This window comes from Callospermophilus lateralis, chromosome 9 (assembly GCF_048772815.1).
Source record: "Callospermophilus lateralis isolate mCalLat2 chromosome 9, mCalLat2.hap1, whole genome shotgun sequence".
Classification (NCBI taxonomy): Eukaryota; Metazoa; Chordata; class Mammalia; order Rodentia; family Sciuridae; genus Callospermophilus; species Callospermophilus lateralis.
The window spans coordinates 100,405,499-100,427,571 of NC_135313.1; the positions used below are offsets into that span (position 1 = coordinate 100,405,499).

Genomic DNA, 22,073 nt, shown 5'->3' on the forward strand with positions numbered 1-22,073 from the left:
CTCTTCAAAGGGAAAAGTAAGTCCTGCCCGCTTTGCAAAGTACTCTGCAACACCCGCCCCGCTACCTTTGAGGAAGCAGGACCCCCGTTTGCTTCAGTTCCTGGAAGATCCTTTTTTTCCATGTTGTGCAGCTGGCCTGGTACTAATGGGCAGTCATTTCACTTTCTGAACCCGCCAGAACCAGCTTTAACCTGTCTTTATTTCCATCCTAGTCACAGTTTATTAAATGTGCCTAATTTAACCCAAAGGGCATTTGAGGTGGGCTCAGGGAAAGTGAACTGCGAGGCGGAAGGCGGCTCAGGCACTTAACGAGCTACCCACCGTCTGCGCTTGTTTGGGCCCCCAGAAGTTCCTGCCCAGTTTTGCCACGACAGGTTATCTGAAATTCCAGCTTCTGATAGGTATTTGTCTAGTCCTTCTCCCTGAAGACATTCCCCTGCCAGAAAGCAGAGGAACCCTTGGATCTGACTGGTGTATCCGGTGTTTTTATTCAGAGTAGTGGGTGATAAAAAAAAAAAAAAAAATCTAGGGTCTTAAGGACTGCTTGCCTGCCGGCAGACTGTGGCCATGTCACCCGAGGGAAGCTGCTCTGGGCAGTGGTGGAACCCACTTGGGAGGATGTTAATTCCCTGCAGGAGATTAAGTGGCTGTTCCCTTATGAAAAATGCAACAACAGAGTATGTCTTTACCATTTTCACATTGCTGTTTTCATGGAAGTTTTGTCTAAATTTTGGTTTGTGGCCGTTAAGTATTTTGTCATATCTTCAAAATGAGTTTGAAGGTGACCTTGAGTTGAAGATAATGTGTACTTAAAACTTCTCAGATACCTGAAATATCATCCTATTAGGTAGTGATTCTATAAATGAGAGTACAATTTTCCTAACATCTGCTACTCATGGAAGTTTGCAGGTTTGGGTTATTGCATGAAGGGAGGAAGGCAAAAGTTGGGGTGAAAGGTGCCATAAAGCCTGGGGGGCTAGGGATGTACCTCTGTTGTATAGTGTTTTGTCTAGCAAGTGCAAAGCCCTGAATTGGGTCCCCAGGGCTGTGCATGAGGAGGTGGGGGATAAAAAAAACATACTGTTTGGGGGGGTTATTTTGGGAAACCATAGATGAAGAAGGTGCATACTTGGTGCTGGGGGATCGATCACATGCTAGTCTGGCACTCTGCCATTGAGTTACACCCCCAGCCCTGTCTTTTTCTTTTTTAAAGATTTTTTTTTTGAGAGAGAATTTTTTAATATTTATTTTTTATTTATCAGCGGACACAACATCTTTGTTTGTTTGTGGTGCTGAGGTTCGAACCTGGCCGCACGCATGCCAGGCGAGCATGCTACCACTTGAGCCACATCCCCAGCCCCAGCCCTGTCTTTTTCAAAATTCCACCTCTTTTTATGGGGGGGGCGGGTGTTCTAGGGATTTAAACCCAGGGTGCTTTATCTCACTGAGTTACATCCTCTTCCCTATTTATTTATTTACTTACTTATTTTATTTTGAGACAGGGTCTCACTAAGTTACTGAAGGCTTCGTGAAGTTGCCGAGTCTGACCTCAGACTTGAGATCCCTCTTGCTTCAGTCTCTCAGTGGCTGGGAGTCATTGTGATTACAGGTGTAGGCCACCACACCTGGCTTCAAAATTTCACTTCTTGCTGGGTGTGGTGGTGCATGCCTATAATTCCAATTACTGGGGAGCCCAGGATAGTAAGTTTGAGGCCAGCCTCAGCAATTTAGCAAGACCTTGTCTCTAAATAAATAAATAAAAATAAAAAGGACTGGGGATGTAGCTCAGTGGTAGAACACTCTTGGGTTCAATCCCCAGTACTGCTAAATAAACACATAGATAGAATTTTATTTCTTATTTTTTTAAAACATTTATTATATTTTTAGTTAGGTGTAGATGGACACAACATAATGCCTTTATTTTTATGTGGTGTTGAGGAACGAACCCGGGTCCCGCCCGTGCTAGGCAAGCACTCTACCGCTGAGCCACAATCCCAGCCCTCTTATATTTAATATTTAGTTTTTAGTTGTAGTTGGACACAGTACCTTTATTTTACTTATTTTTCTATGGTGCTGAGGATTGAATCCAGGGCCTCGCACATGCTAGGCGAGCGCTCCACCGCTGAGCCACAACCCCAGCCCCAGAATTTTATTTCTTGCTAGGGGTTTTGCCTTCATAGAGGCTGACCTCAATGAAGGCCAGGGTAGTGGGGTCAGTGCACATGTCCCTGTTCTCCCTACTCTAGAGAGAGGGTCTTGTCCTTTTTCTTTTCTTTTTTTTTTTTTTTTTGGGCGGGGGGAGTATTTTTGTCTTTGGTTTGTTGTCTCCTCATTCTGCAAAATCTGCAAACGTCTGACCTTGACAGTAGTGGCCTTTACTCCTTCTCCCTTTCTGTTTGATGTTCTGGTGACTTTTATTTCTTGGCAAATAAGGATGCCAGGTTTGAAACAAGTTACTGTTGAATGATGGCTCTTTGCAAACCACCCCCCACCACACACACACACCCTTTTTTTTTCCTCCAAATTTAAAGGCAGCAGTGCATGGATTATTAACTTAACATGGTCTGGGCAAACATGAAATGATGCCATCTCTAGGTGAGCAAGCCTGCCTGCTTCTCCCATGTTCCTAGAGAACCTCCTGGGGTGGAAAGAGGAAGGCGAGTAGTGGGAGAAGTCGGGTCAGCCCCGTGCTTTCCCTCTTTGGGGCAGCAGATGGTGGCAGGGAAGCCCTTTGAAGGAAAGATTTCCCAGGGGTACCCAGAGCCAGCCTTTTCTTTCCGAGAATGGGTTAGACATGGTTGGGGTGTGTGCTCGGTCTGTGTTTCAGAGACACTCATTTATGATATTGTATAAGGAACAGGTTGTACCAGGGAGTTTGTGTTTATGCAGTGAAGTGGGGTCAGCTAATTTGATTCCATAACCCAGGACCCACGAAGGGAGGAGGGTTGTCAAGACCGGGCAGGACGCTTGCTTTTTTGGTGCTGCTTATACTTCAGAGGGCTTAAGCAAGTCTCTCCTGCTTGCAGGTCATTCATGTTCTCAAGGATTTCTTTGACTCCTTGGAGGGGTGCATACCTGGAGTTCCAGCTACTTTGGTGGGAGTCAGAGATCCTAGGATTGTTTGGGGCCCGCCTGGACAACACAGCAAGACCCTGTCCCCAAATACAACACAAACAAAAAATACAGAAACAAAATAAACAACAACAACAAAAAAAAAAAGAAAGAAAAAAAAGAAAGGAAGAAAGAAAACAATCCAGACACAAGTTCCTCCACCCTGATAGGAGACTCTCATTCTTAATGCCCTGGGGAGTTTTGTTTAGAAGTAAAAGAATCTTTGAGCATCTCAAGATTTTTCACTTGGATAAGGAAACTCTGTCAAAACTGTCAAAACCAAGGTTCTCCTCTTTTTGCATTTCTGAGAGATCAGTGTGAGCCTTAGACAGGGTAGGGGCCAGTTGTCCCCTTCTCAGAAGGGAGGGAGGGGTGACTTGTCCTGGGTGAGTGAGGCCAACAGGTTCTTTATTTTCATTTTAGCCCCGGGTCTAGGCTATGCTGGTCTGAGAAGTGGCTGATAAATAGAAGAGTTGATTCAAAACTAAAAGTTGTTGTTCAGATTATTATTATCCAAAAAGCACGTGATGAGCAGTCTCCGGTGGACGGAAACCAAATGGCTTCTAAAGGTTACTTCATTGTTACTGGCCTCTGTCACTTAGAGGTTCTCTGTAGATAATAGGAACTTTACATTTTTATCTCCTCCACAACTTGATTCAGTAAATCTTTTTGAGAACCATCAGGTAACACGAGAATCATGCAAGACTGGTTTCTTCTTTTTTTTTTTTTTTTTTGTCTTTTGGTGTTGGGGTTCAAACCCAAGACCTTGCACATGCTAGGCATGTATCACTGAGACACACCACCTGCTGCCCCAGCCTGGTTTACTCTATTTGAAAACATCTAGAGGGTTTGTGACAGGAGGGATCCAAATCTAAGCCAGCTGGCTGCAGTGGGCCTTGTTGAATGGCCTTTGGTCCCCGGGGTCTCGGTCTCGGTCGTCTCCAACTTTGCTTTGTCTTTGACGGTGGGCTCCCTGGGCCCTGCTCCTGACCACCGCCTTCCTGTGTGTTGCAGTGATGTGCTGGCTCTACCCATCTTCAAGCAAGAGGAGCCCCAGCTGTCCCCCGAGAATGGGGCCCGGCTGCCACCCTTGCAGTACGTGTTGTGTGCCGCCACGTCCCCAGCAGTGAAGCTCCATGAAGAGACCCTGACCTACCTCAACCAAGGTAGTGACTGGAGCCCTAGGCCAGGGTGGAACCTGTGGGTGGGGGCATCCTCTAGAACAACGGGGAGTTGATGTGAAGATCCTGTTGGGTTTTATTAGTTGTCCCAATCGGTGGGGTGGGGCTCAGGAAGTCTTTGGTGTTGGACACCTGTTCAGATTCCATTTCTGAGCTCTCAGGCCTCTATGAACCTCTGAGTCTTCATCTGAAATATGGAAACATTAAAAGCTGGGCATATGTAGTCCCAGCTATTTGGGAGGCTGAGGCAGGAGAATCACTGGAGCCCAGGAGGTTGAGAGCAGCCTCACAACATAGTGAAACATGTTTCAAAGAAATAAACATCAACTGTGTCGTTAGAAAGGAGGCCAGATGTGGTAATATTACTATATAGCACCTTCAGGGAGCAGACGTGCCGTTGACTGCGGCTGCTAATACTATTTATTGTGACCATGGTTGATGGTCCTCTGTGTGGATTGAGTACTTTTGATTTACTGGGTCTGCTATCCTTGGATGTGCACCTGGCGGGCAGTAGGAGGGCTGACCTGTGCACCACAGGGCTGGGTTCCGCCTGGCAGAAAGAAGCCCTTTGTGGAAATGGGGACAAGATTGCTCCTCATGTCTTGGGAGGAATGAGCTTTGGAGTTTGAATTCCAACTCTTAACTCTTGATAGTTCTGTGACTTTGAACTGCCTTTTCCTTTTCTCTGAAGTTCAGTGTTTTCATGTGTAAAGCGAGAAGTGTAATTTTTGTGTGAAGCTTGCAAGATTGAAGGTAAGTGGCCCGTTAGAGGTTGTTCAGTCAGTTGCCCCCTTTACCAAGAGCACCCGGATCGTGTCCTGGTGGATGGCATTTCTGCGGTTTCTGTCCTGATGATGTGAATGTGTTTAGTGCACTTTCTTTCTGGTCACCTTATAAATCCCCGGCATCTAGTGGCTTGATCGCTGTCTACATTACGTTGGAAGCGCAGAAGGGCAAAGGACCCTGGTTTTGGTTGGGCCACACTGAGTTACAGGAACAGCAGTGTGTCCTCCGTGGCCGCCTCCCCTCAGTGGAACTTTGCCTCCTGGGTTTCCAGGTGGGTGAGGGTAGAAGTCCAGCATGATCATCGTGTTCTCTGGCGGAGGAACTTGCTGGCTTCTGAGCCAAGAAACTAGCTCAGAATGAGCAGGTGGCTGTGTGTCTACCTGTCTACTCTGTGGACAGGCTTATCCCCCGGGGGCAGCCCTGTTGTCTTGAGCTGGTCTTGCTGACGCCTGTACTCAGATTGCTGTGGGGCTGAGACCTGTGCTCCATCTGCAATGTTCTGGGGGACAAAGCCGAGTGGAAGAGCGAGTGCCTCTGTCTGAGCCTGTGTATGCAGTGGCTTCTGCCTTTTTCCTCTCTTTGGTAGAAGAAGGTCAGATGCTCCTAACTGCTGTATCTTTGAGCAGATTCCTTCCTCTCTAGATCTCTGCTGTCTTGCTTTAGAATGAAGGGATTACAAGGTATTTACAGAGTCAGCTGAGCTGCTGGTTTTCCCGCTCTTGGCCACGTCCATGGTGCAGAGAAGTCTGGGATCTTGCTGTAGGACCAGGACATTTCGTCTGTCCCCTTCCCCCATCTGCAAAGCCGTTGGCTGTATTCACTATGTGAGACACCCCTACCCCATTCCTTCTAATCAGTCAGCTTGAGACAAAATTTGAAAGTCAGCATGCTAGGTCTTTCTTTTTCTTTTCCCAATCCCCCACCCTTTCAATTTTTTTTTTTTTTTTTTTTTTTTTTTTTTAAGCTGGGGTCTCACCAAGTTGGTCAGGACCTAAGTGAGACTTAGAATTTGAGATACTTAGGCCTGAACCACCCAAGTTGCTGGGATGACAGGTATGAGCTGCTATACTGGGCTAGGTCTTTTAGAAAGATTTAAGAGCATTTTTTCTCTTGTATAACATAGGAGTTAGCCTCCGAATTCACACCGTGTTAATTTGGTGTCTATGCTTCAGATTTTCTCTATTTACAGTACTGCTAGGGATCCCCGCCAGGGCCTTGTATATGTTAGGCAGGCACTCTAGACCACCAAGTTACATCCCTGGCCCTAAATATCTCTAAAGTTACATTTTCCCAATTATTATTATTTTTTTTAGAATTTTTTTTTAATATTTTATTTTTAGTTTTCGGCGGACACAGCATCTTTCTTTGTATGTGGTGTTGAGGATTGAACCTGGGCTGCACGCATGCCAGGCGAGCACGCTACTGCTTGAGCCCCATCCCCAGCCCACATTTTCCCGATTATTGGATTATTGATAGAATACATGTTCATTTGAATGATTGTAAAAAAAAAAATTAAAAGACATAATTAAAATCTTTTCCAATTTTTCCAGAGAATAACTGCTAACCTTATTTGTGCATAACTAATTGCATTTACATCTTTTCAAACTCTGATCATGCTACAAAAATTTATCCTGGTTTTCTGTCTTTATTTATTTTTTTCTGACATTTACTAGTTTGTGAACTTTTCTCATTAAAAATGCATTGGGAGCTGGTGGTGGTGGCAACACCTATAGTCCCAATAGGCTTAGGTAGGAAGATGGAGAGTTCAAGCCAGCATTGGCAAGAACCTCTCTCAAAAGAAAAAAATTTAAAAAGGGCTGAGGATATAACTTAGTGGTAAAGCACTTGCCTAGCATGTGTGAGGCCCTGGGTTCAGCATACAGGGCTGCAAAAAAGAAAAAAGGTAAGAAAAGAAAAGAAAAAAGAAAAACGCTTTGGCCACTATGTTGTCCTGGCTACGTATGATTACACTGTACAGTTCCGGTTACATGTTACATGTTACACTGTCTGGTTCTGTTCCTTTGGCTTGTTTCATATTGTGGACACTTACTTTCCAGTTGTTAGAGATTAAACTGTGATGGACATTCTTGTATGTAAATCTTTATGTGAAATGTTGATTCTTTAATTTTTAGCTATATATACTTTTTAAAAAATATCTTTTTAGTTACATATGGGCACACTATCTTTTTTTTTTTTTTTTTAAGAGAGAGAGAGAGAATTTTAATATTTATTTTTTTTTTAGTTTTCGGCAGACACAACATCTTTGTCTGTATGTGGTGCTGAGGATTGAACCCGGGCCGCACGCATGCCAGGCGAGCGCACTACCGCTTGAGCCACATCCCCAGCCCACACTCTTATTTTATTATTTTTTTTTATGTGGTGCTGATAATCGAACCCAGTGCCTCACATGTGTGAAGCAAGCACTCTACCACTGAGCTACAGCCACAGCCCAATTTTTAGCTATATATACTTTTAAAAAATATATATATATTTTAGTTGTAGATGGACAGAATGCATTTATTTTGTTTATTTTTATGTGGTTCTGGGGATTGAACTCAGTGCCTCACGCATGCTAGGCAAGTGCTCTATCACTGAGCCACAACCCCAGCCCCAGCTGTATATACTTAAGAAATAGAATTACTGGACTTGAACGTTAAGTCCCCGTCTCCTTTGGTACTGGAGATTGAGCCCAGGGGTCAAGACCCACCAAGCTACATCTCCAGTCCCTTTATATAATTTTTAAATTTTGGCAAGGGTCTCACTGAATTACCCAGGCTGGCTTGAGCTGCGATCCTCCTGCCTCAGCCTCCCAAATCAGTGGGATTATGGGTGTGCAGAAGACCTTAGGGTTTTGATACATACTGCCAAATTACTTCTCAGCAGAAGTGGCCAACAGGATAGATTTCACTGTTTCCCTATTGGGCATTGCTGCCATTTTTCTTTTTCTGTCATTCTTCACCTGATTAGTAAACCACGGACTTTGATCTTAAATTTGCATTCCTGTGATTGCTAATCTAGTTGAATATTTTAAAATGTTTATTGATGTTTTTCTGCATTAACTATATTCATGTCCTTTGCAAAGTTTTTTCTCTTATTGATTTGAAGGGAATACCATTTATGAAGAACTTCAACATTTTAGCTGCTTATGTTACAATATTTTTTTCCCTGTTGGTTGTTGTCCATTTAACTAAATTGTGATAACTATATTTATGAAATGGGATATATACCTTGATTGTGTGTGTGTGTGTGTGTGTGTGTGTGTGTACGCACATACCAATCCCAGGACCTTATGTATGCTAAACCAGTGCTCTACAGTCTCAAACCAATGATTTTTTTTTTTAAATTAGAAATTTTGTTTAACAGTTTATAATTTTAACACTGAATTTGGAATATATGATGTAATATAAAGATATAAATTTGGTTATTTTTTCTGGATAATTAACCTAACAGTTACTGCATAATTTGTTCTTTTCTCGTTGGCAAAAAATGCTACTTTTGAAACATTTTAAAAAACAAATGGTCAGAAATGGACTCTTGTGTAGTTATTTGTCCTAAACACTGATATTCATTGATTTTTTTTTTTTAAATTTTGAATTTTTTAAATTGAATTAATTATTGTATCTTGGAAGTATGTTTTACTATTTGAGAACAGAAGTTCCTTTCATAATTTTTCTTAACCATTCCCAATCATTTTATTCTTACAGATTGATTTTATAACCATTGAGACGTCTATACTTTTTTAAAGAACTGTTAAGATCATAGACTTTTTACAATTGCCCTGCTTTTATTGTATACTATTCTTTTCAAAAAAATTTTTTTGATACTGGGGATTGAACTCAAGGTTGCTCCATCACTGAGCTACATTCCCAATCCTTTTTATTTTTAAATTTTGAGCCAGGGTCTAACTAAATTGCTTCAACTGGCCTCAAAAGTGCACTCTTTCTGCCTAAGCCTCCCAAGGAACTGGGATTATGGTGTGCACTACTGTACGCCAAACATTATTCTTACAATAACATTTTCCACTGTTATTAAAGTATGTATTTCACTATTGCCTCTTGTTCTTAGGATAGAATATTGTCATAATTGCTGGAAGAAAATATACAAAGTGATTATTTCAGTGTCTATTTTTCATACGGAATGGAAATGACGATGGCTGAGTCCTGTCTCATCTTTTCGCACGGTCTCCCCAGCGTTAATCTCATGCCTTGATAGTCGCTGCTCTATAATTATCCCCCAAATTAAAAATAGAAATGATTGATTTTATTTCCATTTTTCCTGTTTGTTCTTCCAGTATTATCAATAATGTTGTAGTAGACATCTTTTTCAGCATACCTTATTGAGTAGTCTGTCCTTTATGTTAGATGACAAATAGATTTTGACCCAGTTTTAAAAATTTATTTTGAGCCACGTGAGGTGGCTCTGTAATTCCAGCAGCCCGGGAGGCGGAGGCAGGAGGATCACAAGTTCAAAGCCAGCCTCAGCAACTTAGTGAGGCCCTAGGCAACTCAACAAGACCCTGTTTCTAAATAAAATATTTATGAAAAGGGCTGGTGATGGGATTCCGTGTGACCCCTGGGTTCAATCCAAAAAAAGACTTTTTGAGTTGGGTGTGATGTGACACATCTATAGTCCCAGCCTCTTGGGAAGTCAAGGCTAGAGATCACTTGAGCCCAGGAGTTCCAGACTAGTCTGGAGAACATGGCAACACCCTGTCTCAAAAATTTTTTTGAATGGGGGCTGGGATTGTGGCTCAGCAGTAGAGCGCTCACCTACCATGTGTGAGGCCCTGAATTGGATCTTCAGCACCACATAAAAATTAATAATAAAAAATAAAGATAATGTGTCCAATTACAACTAAAAAATAAATATTTTTTAAAAAATTTTTTGAAAGTGATTTTGACATATTATTCAAGACCTTCTTGGTTAATTGAAAAGTTTTCATAGGGTGCAGCAGTGCACTTTTATAATCCCAGCGACAGTGGAGGCTGAGGGAAGAGGATTCCAAGTGTGATGCAGCCTCAACAATTTAGCAGTGGCCCTAAACTACTTAGCAAGACCCCATCTTAAATTAAAAAAATAAAAAGGTTCAGGTAAAGTGCCCCAGGGTTCAATCTCAAAAAAAAAAAAAAAAAAATGTCTGCTACTCAGTTATTAATGTTTATTGGATTGGCTCTATGATATTTATTACATTATCTGAGGCCATCCCATGCCCTCTCCCTTGTAAAGATATGTTTTTTGTTTTTGTTTTTTTTTTTAGCTGGGGGATTGAACCCAGAGATGCTGCACCACTGAGCTACATTCCCAGTCCTTTTTAATTTATTTATTTTTTTTCTTTTTAAGACAGGGTCTCACTAAACTGGTGAAGGTCTTGCTAAAATTGCAGAGACTGGCCTTAAACTTACACTCTTCCTGCCTCAAGCCGTCGACTTGCTGGGATTACAGGCTTGTGCTGCCACACCTGGCATGATGTGTTTAAAGTTCTCTGAATCATGGAAGGGATGCCTGTCTGTAAATCCATGGTTAGAAACCCATTCCAATAGTGTCTAATACCAGTGTCAAAACCGCGTCCTGGCGACATGTGGCCTGAGTAGGGTACATTACATGTGGGTTTTCAGACTCCACGCCCAATGGCTAGTTTTGGAGGTTGTGAAAATAGTTCGAAAAAAGCAAGTATGTCCTCTTTCTCTATAAGGGGTGGACAGCTGCTGAATTGCAAACTCTCAGATAACTTCTTTGTCTCTGGCCAAAGGTCACTGTGGACAGATCTTTCTTGAAGGCTGGAGCCAGAGGGAAGGGAGGAGGTGGGTGGTGGGGGAGAGAACCCCAGGCAATCCTGGCTTGGAGATAAGAAACAACTTTGCAAGAATGGCTTGTTTTGGGGAAAGCTTTGGTATTTTCCAGCAAAACAACCCTGAGTCTTTAAATATGATATCAAGTTTTCACAGGACTCTTAACTTTGATTCATTCACAAAATAAAATGTTCTCTTGATAAGAAGAGAAGGGTGGTTCAGTGACACGAGAAAAGCCATTTGCACAGGGATTCAGCTGAATGTGCTGTGTCCCGGGAATCCCGAGTGCTTCAGGATGTCTAGGTTTAGGAACCTGAAGAGGAGGAATGGTGTGGAAGGGTAGACCAGATGACCGAGAGCTCTAGCTCTTACTGAGGCTGAGCCTTTGGGAAGCTATCTCATCACCAAACCTCTCTTTGCCTTCAATTCCTTATCTATCACTTGGTGCTGGAGATTGAACCTAGGGCCTTGAAAACACAAGGCAAGCACTCTACCACTGAGGTACACTCCCAGCCCTGATATTCTCTTTTAAAGTTGTTCTCCCCAAATATATTATTCCCATCTTTCAGATGACAGTTGGACAGAGGTGAACGCAGATTCCCTTTGTCCCACCCCATCAGGAGGCAGGCCTGGGAGTGGTTGAGCTGTGGTGGGTGCGTGCTGCATGGTCTTCTGAAAGCTCCTAACAGTCAAGATTCTACACTGGGCCCTTCTCTGAGCTGTGCCTGCCAATCTGGTCCTGGGATGTGGCTCCGAGGAAAGATGGATGAGGCTTGGATAGGGGTAGAGGGGCAGGGGCAAGGAGGCATGGAGTCGGGGAGAAGCTGCTTACCTAGAGAAGGAACACCCAAACCAGTCCTACCCCCACCCCACCCCACCCAAGCTGCCCTGGCCACAGAGTCCCCAGCCTGGAGATAAGAGCTTCAGTAGACAGGCCTGTCTCCTCTGCTTCCAGAACCCAATGGGGGACGGGCTTCTGTTGGTACCTGCTTCTCCTCCAGGGAAATCACTTCATCTCTACCATCTTCTTGGATTTCCTCCTCTGTGAAACCGGGACAATTTCACTCTGGGCAATAGCCCTGAGGATTCAGTGAGAATGTCTGGCAAACGGCAAGAATCCAGTGAGATTTCCCCCCTCTTCCCAATTATATCAGTGACTTTGAATTTAAGGAATGAGGCAAAGGATTAGTCACTTTGTTTGTTATCTTTTCTTCATCGCTGAAGTTTTCTTTCCAGATTAATTTTTAGCCTGAAGTTTGGGAATATAAACCGGATCCACCAAATGACCCTGAAGTCCATTACTTTATAAGAAAAAAAAAATCCACGCCCCTTCTTTGTTTCATGATTATGAAAGTAGTACATTCTTAGAACACAGAACAGCCAAACATTATAAAAATATGGACCTCCCTTCTAGATTTTTCTTAGTCATACATTAATCAATGTTTATTTGTTTTTTTTTTAAAGTTTTTAGTTGTAGATGGACACAATATCTTTATTTTTATTTGTTTATTTTTATGTGGTGCTGAGGATCGAACCCAGGGCCTCACCGTGCGAGGCAAGCGCTCTGCCACTGAGCTACAGCCCCAGCCCCTCAATATATTTATAATCACGGACACACATACATGTGTACTTACAGGGATGTGTGGACCTCTTCCTTTTTAAGAAAAATGGAAATATATACATATGTTTTCTTCCTCCTCCAAATAAAATATCCTCGATTCTTTCCATGTTGGTACATTAAATAAAAACCTGGGAGGACGTGTACTCAGTGGTAGAGCACTTGCCTAGCATGCACGAGGCCCTGGGTTTGATCCTGGGTTTTTGAGCATCACAAAATAAATAAATAGATAGCTGAATACGAAACCAAACAATCTTTACTGGTTGCAAGTATCATGTGGAGACAGCCTGATTTTGCCTTCTTGAGGACAGTGGTGTTGTTTCCATTTTTTTTTTTTTTTAATAGCTAAAACCAGTGCTTCAGTGAGCTTCTCTGTGTATATGCCTCTATCGTACCTGGAACACAAAACTTGTTGAATGCTGAAAACTCAGTCTTGGTTCACTGCCCGTCCTAGCCTGGTGCCTGGCATACATAACTTCTGTGCCTGAATTAAGTAAGGGACTTATGGAGTTATTTATTTTGCAGTGATGGAGATTGAACATAGGGTCTTGCACATGTGAGGCCAGCATCCCCAGCCCTGCTGAATGGACAATGTCTCTGTCTCTACCTTTGCCAAGATTTTAACCTTTGGTAATCTGTGAGGGAAAATATAAGGTACTCTAATTTTAATTTTCATTTCCTCAATAATGTTGAATTTTTTTTCAGATTCTTTTTGCCTTTCATGTGAATTAATGATAATTTTATTTTTTTGTTTATTTGTAAGAGCTCTTTGTATATTTTGGATTTTAAAATACACAATGGAGAGGCTGGGGTTGTAGCTCAGTGGTAGAGCACTTGCCTAGCATGTGTGAGGCACTGGGTTCGATTCTCAGCACCACATATAAATAAATGAATAAAATAAACGTCCATCAACATCTAGAATAGACTAAAATAAAATACACATTGGAAATGTTTTCCCACTTTTTCATTCATTTATTTTTATTTTTTTGTACCTGGGATTGAACCCAGGGGCACTTAACCACTGAGCCACATCCCCAGCCCTTTTTCTATTTTACTTAGAGACAGGGTCTCACTGAGTTGCTTATCAAGTTGCTTAGGCCCTTGCTGAATTGCTGAGGCTGGTTTTGAACTCGATCCTCCTGCCTCATCCTCCTGCCTCATCCTCCAGAGCAGCTGGGATCATAGGTGTGCACCATCACACTCAGCTTCAAAGATAGCCACTTGGTCATGTTAAACTTTGATTATGTTTTAAATAATGGAGCAGTTGATTAGTTTAAAATTTAAATTAAATATCCCTTGTCAGAATTGCTTGGGACCAGGCATATTTCAGATATTTTTTCAAATTCAGGATTATTTGTGTGAATATATATGAAATACCATGAGACAATGGGACCAAAGTCTAAACCCGAGGTTTTTGTTGTTATTGTTGTTGTTTTGAAACTTAGTTTTGTTACATTGCCCAGGATGGCTTCAAAGTCTTGGGCTCAGGCAATCCTGCCTCAGCCTCTCTAGTGTCTGGGACTGCAGGTGTGGCCACTGGCAAGCATGAGATTTCATCTATATTTCTTTTTTTAAAAAAAAACATTTATTTTTTAGTTGTAGTTGAACACAATACCTTTTATTTATTTATCTATTTATTTATTTATACATAATGCTAAGGATTGAACCCAGGGCCTCGCATGTGCTAGGTGAGCGCTCCACCGCTGAGCCACCATCTCAGCCCTTCATCTATATTTCATATGCTTATACATGTAGCCTGAAAGTAATTTTATGCAATATTTTTAGTGTAGTTGTGTTTCATCTGTGACCAGATCCACTAGGTCAGGTGTGGCATTTTCCATTTGTGGCATCATATGGATACTCAAAAAGCTTGAAATTTCAGAGCATTTTTGGATTTTGGATTTAGGGCTGCTTAACCTGTCAAACTTTTTTTTTTTTTTTTTTTTGCCCCCAGTACTAGTGATTGATCCCATTGACCTCTCACCCAGCCCTTTTTAATTTTTTATTTGAGACAAATGCTAAGTTGCCCAAGTTGTCTTTTAACTTGTAATGCTCTTGCCTCAGCCTCTGGAGTTACTTGAGCTACCATGCCTGACATGAAATGATGTATTCTTGTGTGTGTGTGTGTGTGTGTGTGTGTGTGTGTGTGTGTGGTGCTGGGGATTGAACCCAGGGCCTTGTGCATGCAGGGCAAGCACTCTACCAACTGAGCTCTATCCCCAGCCCGAAATGATGTATTCTTAAAAATTACATTAAAACCCTCTATGTTTTGTGAACACTTTGAAGGAAAAACAGCTAGCCAAAATATATCCTGCCCAAGTTGAAGTGGATTATAAAGTCAGGGAGCAGAACGGAAGTCCCAGAGCTCCCTCAGTGGAATCATTCCTCTGGCTTTACTGACGGTGATTGGCAGCACTTAATAAAGATCCACCAGAGGATCCCCCGACTTCTATTCTGTGGGGGGATCCCATAGACCTCCTTGATGGAAAACAGATAAGCGAATCCTCTAAAACTTCATTTCGTGGCTTAATGATGGTGCTCTGGAAGGGTAGACCCCAGTGCTCAACGAGAAGAGGCATCAAATGTCTCGTAGTCCCAAGTGACTTCTGCTGCTTACCTGGAACCCCGTGAGGCTTCTACCCCTACACCAAGCAAATGCTGGCAATCAGGATGGGCCATCCAGTGGGCCTGGGGGAAGGAATGACCGTTCAGTAAGCTTTGCTCTGATCACTGTACAAATAAGGTTATGATTTATATGACACATTATATTTAAGAGCCAGGTACATCAAAGTGTCTTGGTAAATGTTACCATCCATCTGATGCCAACTTGAGCTGTATTTCATGGGTGTCTGGAGGTGAAAGGAGTGGGAAGGAAGTTCCTGGGTAGGAAGACCCCGGCTCCCGAGTCAGGTTTCGGGCGCCACTGTGCTAGGCTTCGAATGAGTATTTGGAAGAATGTGTGCAGAGTTGTGCTCTGAATGAGGAAGGTGTCTGGGGCTCTGTTGTAAACATGAGTAGCTACCAGGATGGTCCCCATCATTTCATTTCCTAAGGGAAGGAAGCAAGCCCAGAGGAAAGTTACAGTGTCTCTGGGTCATACAACCTGCTAGAGACCCCAGGCCCTGGTGGGATTCCAGGGCTCTCAACCAGGCCCTGGGCTGGGCAGCTAAAGAACCTGTGGAGGCTACAGGTGCTTCTTTGTGGAACTTAGAAAACGATGTTCAGACCTTACTCTCTCAGGACTCTGTCCCTTTATGAGGTTCCCTTGGAAGAGTCTTCCTTGTGCAGCCTGGAGGTGGACAGCTGACCTGCTTCTACCTTGCCTCTCACCAAGTCTTAGGTGGGAATGTGCTTTGTGTCCCTTAAGGGCCATCTCATCCCTGTCTCATCATGGCTTGTGCTTTGCAGACTGAGCGCCTCCTCTGTGTCCAGCCGGGAGGTCTGTCCTTGGGTGTAACTGGGGGATTCTTGACCTTCCTGTTCTTCAGCCTGTGACATGTCTGGAAATTCTCGTCTGGGTGATTAGAGGACGCTGAGTGGGAAGGGGAGACCACACATGCTCTAGGAATGGACAGGCGTCCTTTCCTGAAAGATGAGGGCCAGGAGGGGCCTTTGATAACGTCTTTACTGTCTTGATACTTCAAATGTCCATGGGTCAACATCGCCCGAGAGCTTGTTAGAAATGCAGAATCCTGGGCCTGTTGCAGGATCATGGATCAGAACCTGCCTAATCAAAATTAGAAAAGCGTTGGTCCAGCCTTTCTGTTTTATGGTTACATGAACTGAGGTCCAGAGGGACTGGGTGACTTGCTCCAGAATATCGAGGGGTACTTCATCTGGTCTCTTTCTTTCTGAAATATTTTTTTAAAAAATCAGCTTTATTGGAAGACAATTCACATACCACACAATCTAACCTGTTTGAAGAATGAGATTCAATGTTTTTTTAGTATATTCAACTAAATATACTACCAATTTTAGAACATTTTTATCTTTCCTAAAAGGAAGGACACTCCTTGGTAGTCACTTTCCATTGTCTGCCTCCCTCTCCCCAGCCCTTGGCAATAAGTAATCTACTTTCTATATTCATAAGTTTGCCTATTCTGGGCATTTCTTGTCATGCAAATGGCGGTGTTTTGTGACTGGCTTCTTTCAGCATGCTTCAGGGTCATGCATGTCGGGCACCTATCAGAATATCATTCCTTATCATTGCTGAAAAATACTCCCTTGTATGCATGGACCACATTTTCAAAAGTCATTCTTTAGTTGATGGTCAGTTGGGATGTTCCCAGTTTGGGGCTAATATGAAGAATGCTGCTGGAAGCTTCCTGAGGAGCTATGTTTTCCTTTCCTTTGGGTCTGTAGGGAAGAGTGAGATTGCTGGGCCAAGTGGTAACTGTGTCCGACCTTTTGATGGCCTGTCAATCTGTTTTCCAAGGCCATTGTGCGATATTACATTTGCACCAGCAATAGAGGAGGGTTCCAATTTCTCCATATCCAGCTCTGGTTATTTATTGCCTGTGTGTATCTCTCTCTCTCTCTCTCTCTCTCCTGGGCTGGGGATTGAACTCAGGGCCAACACTACTGTGCAACATTAACATTCCCAGCCTCCCCCACCACACTTCCTTTTTTGTTTTTTGAGTCTTGTTGACCTTGAACTTGTGATCCTCCTGCCTCAGTCTCCTGAGTAGCTTGGACTAGGAGTGCATTAGTACACCAGGCCCGTTGTCCAGCTTCTTGATGGATTCGGCCTAGGGTGCTGGAGGCCCCTTATTGTGGCTACCCTTAGCCACCTGTTGGCACCTTGCAAACGGGAGACCCTGGAGCAGGGTGGTAACTGGGCCTCAGAGGCCAACTGGAACTCGGGTCCATAGGCTTTGTCTGTCTTCCCTAGGCCCCTCTGGGGATGTGTCATATGCTCCCTCTGCCACCAGCTTCCTTGCTTCTGTGGCAGCAGGACAGACACCAAGGCCACCATCCAGTGAGACTTGTGCTCAGGTTCCCCTGTCCTAGGGAGAGAACTGTGGGCCTGACTTGGCCACATATTTACCTGGACCCTGTGAGGCACACAGCTGGGCCCAAAGGAGTGATCTTACACCTGCCCGTCCCTTCTCCTCTCTGCAGCCTGAGGCTGGGCTCGGGGAGCAGTTCCCTGGGAGGTGCCAGTGCTTCTGGGCCAGCTTTAGTGCCTTGGGGGAGAACTGACAGTCCCCATTTGTCTCCTCAGTGACTGTCCCCCAAAGATCCTCCTGTCACCAGGGGCCAAAATAGGAAGTTGCCAGGGCAGGCAGGATAATGTGAGCTGGTAGAAGCTCAGTGCCTGGAGGTCTGGTCCCACCTCGGGAGTCCTCTGCAGGAGGAAGACTGGGGTCTGCCCTGGGCCCAGCACAGGGACCTCCTCCTCAGTGGGTCACACCCTGTGGTGTCTTCGGGGGCTGGGAGGAGAGGGGCCTGTCACTCACAGTTCTGACCTTATCTTAGAGATGTGTTTTTCTACCCTCTACTGTCCTTTGCCCTACTTAACTTACTAGGTAGTTCCTTCATGGTTTCTTCGTTTATTTTTTAGGCAAGTTAACGTATTTACTTGGTTCAAAAGTCAAGTGGCACAAAAGGGTTTATGGAGTCTCTCCCTTCTGCCTCTGCCCAGGCACCCACTTCCTCTCCTCGGAGGCTGCCTGTGTTATTCATTGCTCATGTATATTTTCAGGAATCCTCAAGTGAAGACTCAGGTCTGCTCTTTCCTCAATACACAAATGGAGGGATACGTGCATTTAATATTCACAGACATCAGATCACCTTCCACAGAGACGGTTCTTCCTTATACCCCAGCTGCTGGGCAGAGGTCTCCACACCTTTACCTGGACTCTATCATCCAGCTGATAACTCTTTTCTTATTAGTAATCACAGAGAGTAATACTGCTCTTTGGATTAGACAAAGGGGAAGGAAGGGAAGGAAGGGGGAACGGGAGCAGGAAAGTTAGTAGAATTAATCGGCCATTACTTTCCTAAGTGAATACATGAATATACAAGACCAGTGCAATTCCACGTCACGTACAACCGGAAGAAAGGGCAGATGTACTCCATGTGTGTATAATACGTCAAAACACATTCTGCTATCATATGTTTTTTAAAAAAGAAAATAGTAGTATTTTATTTTAAATCATTTTTATTTATTTATAAATTTAAAAAAATATTTATTTTTAAAATTTTAGGTGGACACAATATCTTTATTTACATTTATGTGGTGCTGAGGATCAAACCCAGTGCCTTGTGCGTGCTAGGCGAGCACTCTACCACTGAGCCACAACCCCAGCCCCTAAATTATTTTTGTTTAATTCATAGTATTGATTATAAATGACATTTAGTACTTTTCATATGTTTTAATGCCCTTTTGTGTGTGTGTGTGTGTGTGTGTGTGTGTGTGTGTGTGTTACTGGGAATCAAACCCAGGGCCTTGTGCATGCAAAGCAAGCACTTTACCAACTGAGCTATATCCCCAGCCCTGACCTTTGTATTATTAAGAGAATTCCCTCCCATCCCTGGTACCAGGGATGAAAACCAGGGATCTCTACCACTGAGCTGCATCCCCAGCCCTTTTTATATTTTATTTTGAGACAGGGTCTTGCTAAGTGGCCCAGGATGAACTTAAACTGATGATCCTCCTGCCTCAGCCTCCTGAGGAGCTGGGTTAGAGGCGTGAGTCCCAGCGCCAGACAGAGCTAGATGGTTTGAGATCTTTCTTCCTTTTTCTCTATTTCTTTTTCTATCTTCCTTCCTGCCTCCCTTCTTCCCTTCCCTTTTTCTTTGTCTTTTTTGGGCACATTCTCTCTATCTGGCTCCACTGTGTGCCAGACCGAACCTGGCCCCTGATGTTCCTGAGCAGCTGAGAAGCTTGAGTGCCCTGTCCAAGGTCACACAGGGCATGGTTCAGGATCTGTTGACGGCAGACCCATTCCCCGCGGCCTGCTGTCTCCTTGACTGTAGGTGCTCTGTGTCACGGGCACGGGCACCTTCACAGTGTCCCGCATATGCAAGTGACAACACACACTCCACATTCCAGGCACAATGGATGCAGTGTGGTGCTTTGTGTGTCTGCCATTCTTCCAGGACTGTTGGCGTCCTGCCCTCCTTTCTCTGGGTAATGATGGCCTCTATTATGTTTTATGTGGCATTAATTACCCAAAGCAGCAACTGTTGGAGAGTAAACAACCTGTAAATCTTGGCTGGCCTGGCAATTGCCTCCTGTTCTTGGGAACACCGTGATCCAGGCAGAGGCTCTCCTGTTCAGGTTCTCCCCAGAGGGCAGAACCACTCTGGCTTGTCCACCCTGCTCTGCTGGGGCACCTGGTGGGCTCACCTCAAGGGGAGGGGGGCTGGGGTGGTTGCAGCTGACCTCTGGAAGATAGCTGTGGCTGGTGGAGTCCCTGCCTGGGGGTGCATCTCAGCCTGGCTGCCTGCTGGCTTGGTGACCTTGGGCAGCCAGGTCACTCCAAGTGGGGTTTTGTGAGGTCTGGGAGGAGATTTTATTTGTGCAGCACAGCACAGTGACTAGCCCCTGGGTGGGGCCTGGTAAGGAGAGTGCATTCCTGACCTTGTTGTTTGGATGTGGTAATGGTGACTGACACTGGCTGAGTGCTGTCACATGCCAGGTTGGAACTGCACGATCTCGCTTCGTCCTCAAAGCAGTTCTGCAAAGAACATTTTGCAGATGTAGAGTGAGATGCAGAGAAATGGAAGAACTTGCCTTGGTTCTTCAGGGTCCTGGACTCAACCCCAGTGAGTCTTACCAGATTCCCAACCCTTTTCCCCTCCTATCCTGGGCCAGTCCAACAGCTAGCCACCGAGTTTTTGCACTGAGTCTTTGCACTAAGTTGCAGTGTGACCTTGGGTACATCATTACCCTCTCTGGGCCTTTTGTTTCCTCATCCCTAAAATGAGCATACTCATATTTTACTGTGGGTCCCTCAGGATGGTCTCCCAGTGAGACCCTGGGCATGTCCCTCCATCTGTTTGGCATTGCTTGCATGTGATTGGTATCCTAAGACTTGGACTGACTTCCCTATCTGCCCCTTGAAGAATAAATCCCAGCCACTGCTGTTATGAGCATCTGTTATGGGCTCGAAATAATTAGAGGCATTTGTCTCTTTTCTCTATCCTATGTATTTTTCAAATTTATGAGTGATATATTCCAATTTTTTATGTTTAAAGCCAACGCTGAATTGTGCATAATCGAAAAGAGAAAGGTCCCTCCCCTCACTTTAGATGCATGTTAGACTCACAGATCCAGGGGTGTGGGCATAATTTAGTAATCTATTTTGTTTATTTATTCAGTTTTGCAGTGCAGGGGATTGAATCCAGGACCTTACGCATTCTAGGCGGGCACTCCACCCTGTGTCTGACAAAAGAGCAATCACACTCTGTGTGTGTGTGTGTGTGTGTGTGTAATACTTATTTTTTAGTTGTAGTTGGACACAATACCTTTATTTTATTTATTTTTATATGGTGCTGAGGATCAAACCCAAGGCCTCACATGTGCTAGGCAAATACTCTACCGATGAGCCACAATTCTAGCCCCACGCTTTCCCGTGTGTATGAGAGTGTGTGTGTGTGTGTGTGTGTGTGTGTGTGTGTGTGTGTGTCAGATGGCTTTTCATGTCTGTAATAGAGATACATCTTCCTAATCTTTATTTGTAATTTAATCAGGGATTGAACCCAGGGGCACTTAACCACTGAGCCACATCCCTAACCCTTTTTTATATTTTATTTAGAGACGGGTCTCACTATGTTGCTTGGTGCCTTGCTAGTTACTGAGGCTGGCTTTGAACTTGGGATCTTCCTGCATCAACCTCCAGAGCCCCTGGGATTATAGGTGTGTGCCACTGCGCCCGGGCTTTATTTGAAACTTCATTTAAATTTGTTTTTAATTTTTACTTTGAGTTCATTTTAAATCTCAAACTATGGAGGAGTAGAGAGGTTGGTGTGGTGAACTTCTGTATATCCTTCACCAGATTGACCCACTTCTTAATAGTTTGTTACGTTCACTTGAATTACATATATAATACATATACATATGCACACACATTCACATACATAATATACATATGCACAGATTTAAAGAAAGCTATGCATATCTGTACATATGCATCTGTGGATATATAGATATTTGTCTCTCTACATCTGTGTGTAGGTAGGAATAACTACAGATATATCAATGTACATATCTCTCTTATTTTTTTTCTTCCCGAATCATTTGCGAGTAGACAACGTGATCTTTTATCTTAAACACTACTTAGCATGTAGTTCCTAGGATCAGGGACATTTTTTATATAACCACAATTCCATTATGAAATTCAGGAAATTTAACATTGATGTTAGATCATTCCCTATCATATAGCCCTATTAAAATCAGATTACCATGGAGCTACACCCCAGTTACTTATGATGTTCTCTACAGCAGGTGTCGGCCAGGGTTCAAGATCAGTCCAGGATGAGGTGTCATATTGGGTTGTCCCTCCTTCAGCTGCTGTACTGGGGCCATCTCACCTTTTCTGTCTTCTATATGACTGACGATTCCCAAGATGAGCCCAGGCC

At 43.8% G+C, this 22,073-nt stretch overlaps 1 protein-coding gene across 1 annotated transcript in view; it reads left to right on the forward strand.

The window, feature by feature from the left end:
• The window catches only part of Tfcp2l1 (transcription factor CP2 like 1), a 54,907-nt gene that overhangs the window by 679 nt on the left and 32,155 nt on the right, over positions 1 to 22,073 (forward strand). The window contains exon 2 of the mRNA XM_077110263.1: positions 4,126 to 4,277. Within this exon, the coding sequence (XP_076966378.1) occupies positions 4,126 to 4,277 (152 nt within the window). The remainder of the gene's footprint in view (positions 1 to 4,125; positions 4,278 to 22,073) is intronic.